Source organism: Neolamprologus multifasciatus, chromosome 10 (genome assembly GCF_963576455.1).
Source record: "Neolamprologus multifasciatus chromosome 10, fNeoMul1.2, whole genome shotgun sequence".
Classification (NCBI taxonomy): domain Eukaryota; kingdom Metazoa; phylum Chordata; class Actinopteri; order Cichliformes; family Cichlidae; genus Neolamprologus; species Neolamprologus multifasciatus.
Genome location: NC_140448.1, coordinates 21663626 through 21676545, shown reverse-complemented (window position 1 = coordinate 21676545; position 12920 = coordinate 21663626). Strand labels below are relative to the sequence as shown.

The following is a 12920-nucleotide window of genomic DNA, read 5'->3' as shown; positions in this document are numbered from 1 at the left end:
AGAGCGTGTAACTGAAGTCAAGACTGACATTTTCGTGACTAGTATTGGGCCAGTTTCGGACCATGACATGGTAAGACTCTTTTCGCCTCTATAAATGTCATTAGTTTTCTGGTATTCCTCCCCTCCATCTTTAGCCCTGCCTTATAGCTTTTCTGGACACAGTGTTCTTTAAGCTGTGAAATATCTATTGATTTGTAGATTCATTCTATTAACTTATGATGTGTTAATAAAACTGTCATCTGCAAACTAAATTTTCCGGTTCACGGTTTGTAAGCTCATGCTACAAAAATGCTGTGGTTCCAGTGTGTACTACAAAAAAAAAAGCCTCAAATATCCTTCATGTACAAGTTTGAAGGATATACAATAGAATTACTTGCATTATTTTGGAACATTCACATGAACTAAAGTATAATTAAGAATAAATCAATACAATAACAAGCAAAATTGTGATTATGAGTGATTGATTATGACAAGCTTAAAGTTTAACCTGATTTAAAAACAAGTCATACTTTATTGTGTTTTTCTGCAGTTTGAAAGGTCAAGTTATTTGAACCCATCTGAAATTACAAGAAGCTACAAAATGCAAAGAAATATTAATAAACATTTTTATTTTTTTTGTCTTATTTAACATTCAACCTGAAAAACACACACACACACACACACACACAAAATGTGAGTTGTTCCAACACAAGTGATCTTTACCCTGTTCACCAGAAACCAATTAATCTCATTTAAACGACTCACTACCCAGCCTTGAAAAAAAAAAAACACTCCTGTTATAAGCACGTGAAGTGTGTCTGCTCTGTTTGATATAATCTCAGTTAATTGCACTGGTTGACATACAGGCCAGAACTATTTTGCTTCTGTTAAAGCCAGAAGGAAGAGCTGAGGAACATTTTCTCCATCTCTAGCCTTTCCCTATCCTGCTTTATTGCCTTGAAGCTCTGTTTCACTTCATACTAATTATCTTACGAGAACTGAGAGGTAAAGAGGCGGGGGAGAACAAAAAAAAAAACCCCACGCTGTTCTGTAATTTTTACTGGCTCGCTTTACTCTGCCGGGCGGTCATGTGGAACCATTAAAATCTGCTCTCAGCTAGTCATTAGCTGGCTTGAAAATGAAATGTCCTCCTAATTTTGTGTCCAGTGCTTCCTTTTTGTGTCCGGTGTAATTTAGATTACTGAGCAAAGAAGCTCCCCCAAAGATAAATGCTAACAATGATCATTTTTGGCACTTACCTGACAATGCAAAACCAAATGGCCAGATAATTAATGATTCTGTATTTGCATAGGGCACATTAAACTGACCAGACAATAATTATGTAAATAGCATAAAAGAAGAAAATGGAAAGGCAAAGCCACATATTACTGTTTGAAACACAGCAAAGTTACTGTACAAAGGAGGCGTTCTTTGAAAAAAAGAATACACTTACCAGCCAGGAAACCTTCTTCTTCCATCCACTAGATTCTTTATATGTTTGGCAAAACCGTTAATGTAAAAAGACAGTTACCAGCAGGAAAACTAGGCCAACCATAAGAAAGTCAAAGTGACATGAGGCAAAAAGAGGAAAAAAAGAGAGAAGAAAAGTGAGAACATGGCAACAGGGGAAAAATGAGGTTAGATTACTCAGCATCTTCCTCAAGCCAGCTGAAGGTAAAAGTACAAAGAAAACTGCTACAAGGTGGTGGAGCACAACTTTTTGTTGACTTGTGTTTTTTTTTTTTTTGTCTGTGCCTCACCTGCTTCTTGTAGGAGTACACAATTGATGTGTTCTTCAGACAAAGCTGGAAGGATGAAAGATTAAAGTTCAAAGGCCCCATGGCTGTGCTACGTCTCAACAACCTGATGGCCAGCAAGATCTGGACCCCCGATACTTTCTTCCACAATGGCAAAAAGTCAGTGGCGCACAACATGACCATGCCAAACAAGCTTCTGCGAATTACAGAGGAAGGCACACTACTTTATACCATGAGGTAGGCCAATGTATTCTACCGCACTGGTGCAATAAAGATTTTAAAAGGAACTAGATAATGTTTTGAGATTGACTGAAAAGCGACTGGTATTATTTCATTACATGCATCATTTGATGAGGAATCTGGGCTAAAGGAACAGTAGATCTTAATGGTCTTAACTGAAAAAGAAGAATTCAGTTATGGAAGACTGATGTGGAGAAATTGTGAGGAATGATGTGAAATTACTTAGCCTAGAGTTTCGCTTCGAGTTCTGAACTCCCTGTTCTAGTTGTGTCAGTCCTTCCCAAGACCATGTATTTATCAATCAAAAAAAAAGTCTGACATAGTTTGATGAGGACAGTAAAAGTCCATGTCAGTCCCTACAGCTGCAAGCCACACAGATGTATCCCCTAGTACTAATAACTGGACCTCAAAGTAACTATGTGTATCTTTTTTAAAGGTCTAAAAGAGATACATTTGTTCCCAAGCAGTAAAAAAGGTACTGGAGAGCTCTCACTAAAGGCACAGTGCTCTGCTTTTTTTCCCCACATTCTGAAGACATGTGTGTTATAAGCACATTGTAATTCATGAGTAAGACTAGGAAAGCGTTTCCAAGTGTGTGAATAAATGATAATAAAAATGCACAGTGTAAAATAATGAATGCCCCCTTATTTTGCAGTTTTTTTAGAAGGTCCATTTCTGTACTTTTTACATTACGGTATAAAATTGTGACCAGAGGTTTAAGACTGAGCTCTATAAAATGCAAACCACAAATAATTACCCCCTGTCAAGGACACAACAGCAACACATCAAATGGTACTGCCCCAGTGAGAAGGCACCATAAACCATTAACAAGGTTTTGTATTTTCTGTGTCCAGCTAGAAAACATTTATAGCACACGACTCAGACACAACAGCCCGTTATTTATTACATTTTTTGTTTCTCAATACACATTTGGTGTATTAATAAGTAAAATTTTATATTTGATTGATTCATAATAAATTTTAAATGCCATGGTCATAATAATGAAAGATAATATCATCCAGGGTTGTCTTTATTCATGTATTTTTAATGGATTTGGTGGTCATCATTGGATTTTGTCAGACTTTAGCTAAACTTGCAAATGCTATAGGTCAGGTCTTGGTGTTTGGCATTAGAATGTGTTAAAAGGTATAAAATACTGGGGAAAAAAGCTTCATGTTACAAGTCACTATGTTCTGGAAAGGGCTGTCGACAGTGTTATCTGAGTTAATGTTTTATGTGCACTGCATCTACCCCATTTAATATAAGGAATCTACTTTTTTTTTTTGCTCCTTCACACAAATATGATTTACCATACAACTATATTTATATTTTTAAGTTCTGTCACATTGATGAAGTGTTTCAATGCTTGCATTTTAATGTCTGTATTACGGTAAGGCACCATAAATTTCCAGCACAGATGTTAATGTCATTGTAACTGCAATAGCATTCGTCAGGAAAATACATTTGTATTTATTTATTTATTTTTTAACCATATTATGATTTATTGCTTTGAAGATGCCACATGAACCATCGAGTTGATAAGGTGTGACACCTCGGTATCCATCCACAGAGTTGGTTAAAAAAAAACATTTATGACAGTGCAAACCTCGATGCACAAAACAGACTGATGCTAATGTGAGATGTCTAAAGCAAGGATCATAAAGCATTTGTTTCAACATGTTTACTAGCAGGGGGAGGGGTGATAGGCGGAGCCCATATTGCTGTCACAGATGAGTGAGATGAGGGATAGATGGGAGATTAGTGTGTCACGGGTGGCCTGACATGCTGTTTTTCACCAGGCTGTCAGGAAATAGAAACTCACAGCTCAGGGAACTGGAGCACTTCTGTTGGTAGTACAGCTTCGTTCAACAGGCGCTGGTCCCAACATACTGGAAAAAGGAAGAATATACCACACGTTTCTTGTGCCTAACTGTAATGAATTGTCATTCTGCCTTAATTCTACTGTCATCACACGTTCATTATTTTTCTGCTGGCTTTGCCACATGCTCTGTTTTCCTCTATACTCTGTTTTTTTCTAATTCACTGCCCATGTCTTTGTGAACATTTTCTAGGCTTACAGTAAGAGCAGAATGTCCTATGCATCTAGAGGACTTCCCTATGGATGCTCATGCTTGTCCATTGAAGTTTGGCAGCTGTAAGTAGCCTCTGTGGAATCCTGTGTAAATTAAAACAAAATGCAATGATTTGCAAATCCATTAAAGCCCTATTTCCTTCAGATTAAAAAACTAGAAAACATTAAATGTTTGAACTGAGACCGTATGGTATTTGATGGCAAAATATTAGTTCACTTTAAAGTTTGATGGAAGCAACATGTGTTATAAATGTTGGAATAGGTCAAAAATAAATGGTACTAAAAAGAAATAACTGAAAGAACATTTTGAAATTATTTGGGTTAACTGAGAACAGATCAGTAACAGTGACTGGGTATGTAAAAAAAAAAGCATGTTGTAGAGGCAGAAGTTCTCAGAACTAAAGACAGGCAGAGATTGACCATCTCCAAAAAAAACTGTCTACAAATTGTGGAACAATTTCATGGATACTCCAGCATCTAGAGTACATAATATCACAAGATTTATAAAATCTGGAGAAATCTCTGTGCGCAAGGGGCAAGTCCAAAAATAAATCTAGGATGCCTGCGATCTTTGGGTCAGGAACATTTATAGAAATTGCTGTCTATTAATACAAATAAAGTCCTTACATATTTCACCAAGACCATGCTAAACTGCATAGTACATACAGGCATAGAATTCTGACCATTGATAGGTAAAGTGAATAACAATGATTATCTCCTGATTATATTACCTGTCAGTGAGTGTGATATGTTAGTAAGCAAGTGAACATTTTGTCCTCAAAGTTGACATGTTAGGAGCAGGAAAAATGGGCAAGCATAAGAATTTGGGTGAGTTTGACAAGGGCCACATTTTGATGCCTAAACAAATCGGTCAGAGGATCTTCAAAACTGCAACTGTTTTTGGGTGTTCAGGGTCTCCAGTGGTCAGTATCTATCAAAAGTGGTCTAACGAAGGAACAGTGGTTAACCAAAGACAGGTAATGAATGGCCAAGGCTCATTGATGTTTTGGGGAAGCGAAATCTAGCATGTGTGGACCAATTCAACAGACAAGGTACTGTAGCTCAAAATGCAGAAAAGGTTAATGCTGGTTGTAATAGAAGGGTGTCAGAACACACCGTGCATCACAGTTTGTTACATATGGGGCTTCAAAGCTGCAGACTAGAACATAATATCACAAGATTTATAAAATCTGAAGAGATCCCTGTCCACCACTGAAAGCACCAACAATGAAGAAGAACAGAGGAAAAGGTAGCTGGTTTCATGAATCATGGTTTCTTTTACATCATGTGGATGTGTGGACTTGGTGCATGTGTGTTGCTTACCTGGGGAACACCTGGCCCCAGGATGGACTATGGAATGCTTTGGGCAACGTCTGGAAACCTTAGGTCCCGCCATCCATGCGGATGTTACTTTGACACGCAGCTACCTAAGAATTGCTGCAGACCATCTAGGTCCTTTCATGGAAAGGTCATTCCCTGATCACTGTGGCTTCTTTCAGGAGGATTTTTTACCCTAACACAAAGCAAGCATGTTTCAGGAATAGTTTGATGAGCACAACAATTGGTTTGAGGTGTTCACTTGACCTGCAAATTCCCCAGATCTCAATCCAATCAAGCATCTGTGAGATGTGTTGAACAAACAAGTCTGATCCACGGAGTCCTCACCTCGCTACTGCTAACATCTTGGAGACCAAATGTTACTTGGTCTCCTCGGGTCTTAGATGCTTATGGATTATTTTTAAAAGATGATTGGATGCTACACAGTGGTAAATATATTAAACATGTCCCTGTCCCAACTTTTTCAAGATAAATTGTTGTCATGAAATTCAAAATTACCTTTTTTTCCCTTAAAATCGTACATATGATGATGGCATTGTATTGTGAATAACGATTTTCAAATTATTTGATTTTGCAAATCACTGCATTTTGTTATTATTAACATTTTTTTACAGCATCCCAAATATTTTTGAAATTGAGTTTGTTGCTTATCCTGCTAGACATGCAAAGTGTAGACCTGTGTTTATTGGAGTACTCTAGATAGTATTGATAGTACCTTGCCAACTGTTCACTGGTGACAGCTACCTGTACCCTATATTACATTTGAAAAAAGAAAACAAGAAGAAAAGAGACACAAATAAACAATATCAAGAAAAAAAAATATGAATGTAGCAAAAGTAAGCCAATAGAGAAGTGAATGTAACACCGTCTCTGTGCCACTTTTCAGACAGCTGCACAGCGTGACTGAGAGGACCAAGCCTTAACTGCTTTTAAATTGAACTCACTCCCTAAATATTTTAGTGATGAGCTCTCTTCCTTATGCTGCAGTCTGCAGTTGAGCCATCCTTTTCTCTGCAGTGGTGGAGCCACACTGCAGCTTTGACAGGTTGGGTGGCCGGAGGGAAGAATAGACTGACTTGTCTGGTTTAAGGTCATGTTGTCCTGATGGGAGGTTGTTTGCTTGTTTTCTTATAAATTAAGAGATGACATGATGTGTCATGACATAATGTGACACAACATCAACTCAAATTATAACACGTGTGAGAAGATATAAAATATATATAGGCCACAGACAAAAAAATATATATAATAAAGATAAAGGTCTGTGGAAACTCAGTGGATAAAAAAGGGGGATAATGTGCTTGGATAGCAAATAAGCCATGATAGACAGCACTGAGGTGCTAAGATGAGAGAATAGCAGACAAGAAGACAGGATGATACAAAATGAGATGAGGTAGGACATGAAGAATTAAGAGCAAGACATCACTTCAGATTTATCTTTTTTCCCACCTGGTATCCCTGGCAGCTCCAAAAATATAATGTTCAAGGCAGAGCACAATATTTCATAACTTCTTACTCTTTTGTTTCTTGTCAGATGCCTACACTAGAGCTGAGGTGGTGTATGTGTGGACTAGAGGGGCTGCCCAGTCTGTAGTGGTGGCAGAGGATGGATCCAGATTAAACCAGTATGATCTGATGGGGCAGAGTGTGGATTCTGGTGTGGTCCAGTCCAGCACAGGTAGGTGTCATTTTGGTTGTAGGTCTGCTCTTCATTAACTGGTCTGTTGTAAATTAAATGAATGTCTTTTAAGGGATTTTTTCTTCAGTTACTAGACATTTTAATATTCACATGGCATTTATTTGCTGAGAAAGATCAATACATAAAGAGCCATGTAGACCCTTTTGTTATCCTCTTGAGGTCTTCTTGCTAATTATTTCTTAATGCTCAAAGGATGGTGTAGACAGTCTGAATGTACAAATTTTGAGAACTGCATCAATGCATTGGCATCTGTAGTGGCATCACTTTGAGCCTCACAAATGACAGACTATGTCCCACATACTTATTTCCCTACTGGCCACCACATCTTTTTTCCATCCACCTCATTTTGGTTGATTGATACTGGCGAAAATTAGTCGCAGCATAAAATGGGTGACCTGTTTGCAGTGATGTTAGCTGCTGGAAATAAAAAGTAATGCTTAATCCCAGGCCTCCATCCTTTGTTTGTTTTGCTGGAAGCAGGTCCCCAATTGACTTAATACCATCTTATTATTATTATTTTGTTTTGTTTTGTTTTAGTTATTCGGGTCTCTGGAAAACTTCAAAATCAATGCATTCTTATGTCCACTTTAAGTCCCACTGCAGTTTATGTGAAAAGTATGACCAAGACAAACCATGCCAATAAATCTCAAGCACAAAAAAAGAAAAAAAAGAAAAAAACTGAACAGAAGCAGAAGGGCAAAATACAGCAAAACATTTACAGCACATAGACAGACTCTATGAGCTTTTTTTAATCTTGTACTTGTTTTGCTGGTACAAATTTGTTGTTGAGTTTGTTAATTTGGAGCATTTTCCAATTGGTGGTTTATTTTCACAGAAAAAAAACAAAGAAAAATCCATCACTTAACCTTGTGATAACTTATTGTTCACCTGTATCTGAAGTGGGAACAAGAAAGGGAAGGGGGCTTTGTGTTCTAGTCACTGCTATGTACTTTAACATGAGACAACAACAGTGTTGATATGGTTTCATGACAATGTCAAATATCTGAGCTAGATAAAACTATTCTAGGAAAATGCCAAATTTACTTGAAAGAAACATGAAAATCCTATCTTGCTCTGTACTATACTATAAGATGTTTATGAAGTCAGACGACTGAGCAGAAAAGGAGATTTTATAGTCATCATTTACAGTATCATGTTGCAAGTTTGAAAGTCTGATCATGTTCACACCACGAGCAAATAGTTTATTTTGTTACCAAACCTAGACCACATCATTTTAAGCACCTCAATGTGGTTCTTTTGGGCTACACCCAAGCACATTAACGTTGCTCCCACCTGCCCAAATGAGTTGTAGCAAGGAAGAAAATGAACCTGATTTAGGCAGAGTTAAAAACCAAAGATGTGAAAACACCCAGTGTTCATGGGGCATTCACATTAGTAACTGCAATTAAGAATAATAAATAAAGTGCAAAGTCCACGCTCTAATTTTAATAGCTTTATCAATAAGTTTGAATAGTTTTGCCAATACAGAATAAACTGTATTAGAGATACGGTCCTTTTTAGTGTCTGATGTCTAGTAGTGATAGAGACTATATAATCACTGTAAAATAAGGTTTATTCCAGTCAGGACCACTTTTCTCAAAACAAGACAATTCTCTCAATCCGCCATTATTTATGCCATGGCTCTTTTCTTGAACACAAAGCAAAAAGGTGGAGAGAGCACTATTCCCCACCATTCCCCTTCCATGTTCATGTACAGTGGTGTGAAAAAGTGTTTGCCCCCTTCCTGATTCCCTATTTTTTTTTGTTTGTCACACTTGTTTGTTTCAGATCATCAAATAAATTTAAATATTAGACAAAGATAACACAAGTAAACAAAAATACAGTTTCTAAATGAAGGTGTTCATTATTAACGGGGGAAAAAAATCAAAACCTGCATGGCCTCGTGTGAAAAAGTGATTGTTCCCTAAACCCAATTCCTGATTAAGGCCACCCTTAGCAGTAACAACTGCAATAAAGTTTTTCCTATAAACTGGCAATGAGTATTTTACAGCACTGTGGAGCATGTTTGCAAATTTGTTGTAATTAAGCCACACTGGAGGGTTTTCAAGCATGAACCGCCTTTTTCAGGACTTTGACCAGGCCACTCCAAAGTCTTCATTTTGTTTTTCTTAAGCCAGTAAGAGCTTGAGTTGCTGTTTGGAATCATTGTTCTGCTGATGATGTTCTAATGTTCCTTTTGCTCAGCAGTGGTTTTCATCGTGGAACTCTGCCATGCAGGCCATTTTTGCCCTGTCTATTTCTTATGGTGAAATCATGAACATTAACTTTAACTGAGGCAAGTGAGTCCTGCAGTTCTTTGGATGTTATTCTGGGGTCTTTTGTGACTTCTTGGTTGAGTCCTTGCTGTACTCCTGCGGTAATTTTGGTTGGCTTGCCACTCCTGGCAAAGTACACCACTGTTCCACGTTTCTGCCATATGTGGATAATGGCTCTCACTGTGATTCGCTGCAATCCCAAAGCTTAAAAAATGGCTTTGTAACCTTTTTGAGAAATTGAAAGAAAAATTCCAAACATGTTATACACCATAGTTAATCTATGCTCTAACGGGGGTGGGGAGGGTGGCAATCACTTTTTCACACAGGCCCCTGTAGGTTTGGATAACTTAATCAATGAAATCATCATTTAAAAATGGCATTTTGTGTTTAATTGTGTTATCTTTGTTTAATATTTAAATTAGTTTGAAGATTTAAAACATTTAAATGTGACAAACATGCAAAAAAACTGAAAATCAGGAACACTTTTTCACACCACTGTATGTGGAAAACTGGAAGCCGAGGCAGCAGACATCAGTGACAGTAGACACAACTACGGATTAAAATAGCCAGTGGAGCTGGGTTGCAAAGTATAAAGCTGATGTAGGCAGCTTGAAACAACTTAAATGGTGCATCCTATGTGAGATTTCCTAGTTGGATGTGTAAAAGCTGATGTGAAGATGACATTAGTTGATCTGTTGAGATTGAGATTTGACTCCATGTTGGGTCAGGCGTGGCTAAAATAATGCTAGGCTCGATTTTGTACATGTACATACGACCACAGTGTATAAATAATGCTCTTCATGAAATTTAACAAATAGCTTTACTTGCTTTGACATTTGTCAGACAACAAAACAAAATAAATGAAAATAAAAAGATGTTTCCAGGCTGGAAATATTGCCTGGAAACATATGTAACCTAGCTCGGTGAAGCTAAGGGTAGACAGATACAGAGAGACAGGAGTAAGATGCACTGCCAGGCTCATCAACTCACTGTTATTTGCTATCATTAAAACTGATTGCTTTTCGATCTTGTAGTGATTTGTTTGTGTTTTGTTTGTTTATTTGTTTTACCAGAACTATTTTCTACCTTATCAACGCTAGCTAATTTGCTAACAAAATGGGAACCAAGTCTCTAGCTTAATTTGTAGATCACTACGTGGGATTAGCCTGGCCACCTCTGGTCAATCTCAGTCTTAAGAAGTAAACCAAAGCAGTGGTGTTAACGCTCATGAAAAATACACAATAATTCCAAAAACAGACTGTTATTTCCCCAATTTAACATCTAAAACCTTAACTTTTTCCCAAAACTTAAATCATTGTGTACATTACTAGATAGCTTTTAATTGATTTCTGCATCAGGTAATTGTCTAAGAATCTATGCTTATATCCTAGGGAATACTCTTGGCTTTCTGTGAAAACATAAAGGAACGTAAAGACAACACTGTTTCCATCACAAGGTTACTTTAGAATATGGCAATTAGTGTTAAAGAGATACCAAATTGCATTGCTCCATATCAAAAGAACTAAATGCATCATAAAAGCTCTTTCTGTGTTGATAAAAACCATGGCTAGGTACTTCAATCTACTATCCATAAGTAAAGTTTTTTTTAATGATTGTAAATGTTCAATGCTTTCTGTTTGTGAACAACAGGAGAATATGTTGTGATGACAACCCACTTCCACCTGAAGAGGAAAATTGGTTACTTTGTGATCCAGACATACCTACCCTGCATCATGACAGTTATCCTCTCCCAAGTGTCTTTCTGGCTCAACAGAGAATCTGTCCCTGCCAGGACTGTCTTTGGTGAGTTTTTTTTCTTCTTTTTTCTCTTCAAAACATCTTTGGCTAGAGCCCATCGTCAGAAGTTTTCAAAACTGCTCTTGAAAAGTCTGGAAGATAATCTGCAGTACTACATCTGGCATTTTGATTTTTGCCTCAATACATGCACAGAAAAGCATGTGAACAACATTTTTCAAATTTATAACACAAGCTTGAGTTTAAGTTGTTTCTAAAAAGCTGTTGCTAAATGATGGTTTGATTTTTTGCTTTGTTTCGTTTTATTATTCTCTGATTTAGGAAAAAAAATATTTCCATAAAGTACTATTTCACTATTTTAGAAATATATAAATTTAAATAAATGGGGGGAGGGAGTCAGCCTGGCTATGCTCAATGTTTTTGTAAAAAAAGACATAGCCTCTAAAATTCACAAATTAAAATGTGTGTCTCATTTGTTTGTGCATAAACAGAAATGTAAAAAAAGGCGAGCTGCAAGCTACTTTTTCGGGGGATGTGGTGTCGGATTGCCGGGAAACCTTATAGTCATGACAAGCAATTTTCTCACAATTCCCCTCTAATAATAATAAATAAACAACAACAACTGGCCATCTAGTAACCACAGTTTTCGAGGGAAAAATGGGTATTCTTAGACTGGTTGTGAGTTATTGCTGGAAGTTCCTAGCAGTTGCTGTGACATTACTAAAACTTCATGAGGTATACAGCACTGCACTGAAAAGCCTCTTTGTGAATGCTTTGATAACAGTTTGCATGGCAGATGCTGACACAGCTGCAAAACAGTAGCAAACTACTTGCTAAGCAATAGCGAAACTGTGAAAAATGCTACACAAACCAAAAGTCTTTTGAAATCTGTAGGTTGCAGTGGTAAAACACAACTCTGAAATAAAATGTTCCAGTTTTCCAGTGTGTATCACACCCTTTCAAGTGGCAAGTGTTTGCGGACAAGTTGGTGTTGTTGAGAATAGATTCCTTAATGTACATCAACGTTAAAGAGAATATAGTTGTGATTGCTTGCAACATTATAATATTGTGGTATTGGGTGTAAGGATACAAAATAGAAAATAGGCCTTGGATGGGAACAAAGAACTGAGGTACAGGGCAGGAGGACAATCAACCCCCACCCCCAGGACAGTAGCAAGAGTTACTGGGGGGTGAGGAGCAGACAAAGGGCAAACGGGCACTACCATAAAAGGAGATGGGGGTCAGGGTGTCAGCACCCTTGGCCACTGTACTAGTGTATTTCCATTGTGGGGGTGTTTACTGTAGGGGGGAGGAGACCAGAGGTTATAACTGTAACTGTTGTGTGGAGTTCTTTAGATCAGCCTTTAGCATAGGACTGCATAGGAATGCAGTGTGCTGATCTCCAGATGCATCTGTAAGAATAATGGGTAATAAAAGGATTGTGTAAAACATGGAAACATCTCAGAGTGATCTCTACCAGGACCAAAAGAATCGCAGAGACCGGCGTTGTCTCGACAGTGTCTTTCATGCAAACTCTAGGTGACCGAATGTGGTTATAACCAAAGCAATCGAAAGGAGTTTTAGTGCATTAGTTTTTCTGACTGACTTCACCCAGTATCAGCCAGTAACCTCCCGCAATCACTCACCAGCTGGCCAGGGAATACACGTTTTCCCCTTGTGACCGGTGGTTGCCAGATGGTTGATAAATAGCCTGTAGGCTTTTTTAACTGAAGGCTAAGATGGCTATGTCAAAAACATATTTTAAAATACGTGAGATATACCAG

The 12920-nt window shown here is 37.7% G+C and overlaps 1 protein-coding gene and 1 long non-coding RNA gene across 5 annotated transcripts in view; one reads left to right on the top strand and one right to left on the bottom strand.

Moving 5' to 3' along the window:
• Window positions 1-12920, bottom strand: part of LOC146510207 (uncharacterized) — a 309640-nt gene that overhangs the window by 36925 nt on the left and 259795 nt on the right. The window lies entirely within an intron of this gene.
• The window catches only part of gabra1 (gamma-aminobutyric acid type A receptor subunit alpha1), a 37812-nt gene that overhangs the window by 8561 nt on the left and 16331 nt on the right, over window positions 1-12920 (top strand). For all 4 annotated transcript variants that reach the window (XM_085174633.1, XM_085174630.1, XM_085174631.1 and 1 more), the window contains 5 exons: window positions 3-70; window positions 1753-1973; window positions 4049-4131; window positions 6941-7084; window positions 11032-11184. In XM_085174633.1, coding sequence (XP_085030759.1) covers window positions 3-70; window positions 1753-1973; window positions 4049-4131; window positions 6941-7084; window positions 11032-11184 — 669 coding nt within the window. The remainder of the gene's footprint in view (window positions 1-2; window positions 71-1752; window positions 1974-4048; window positions 4132-6940; window positions 7085-11031; window positions 11185-12920) is intronic.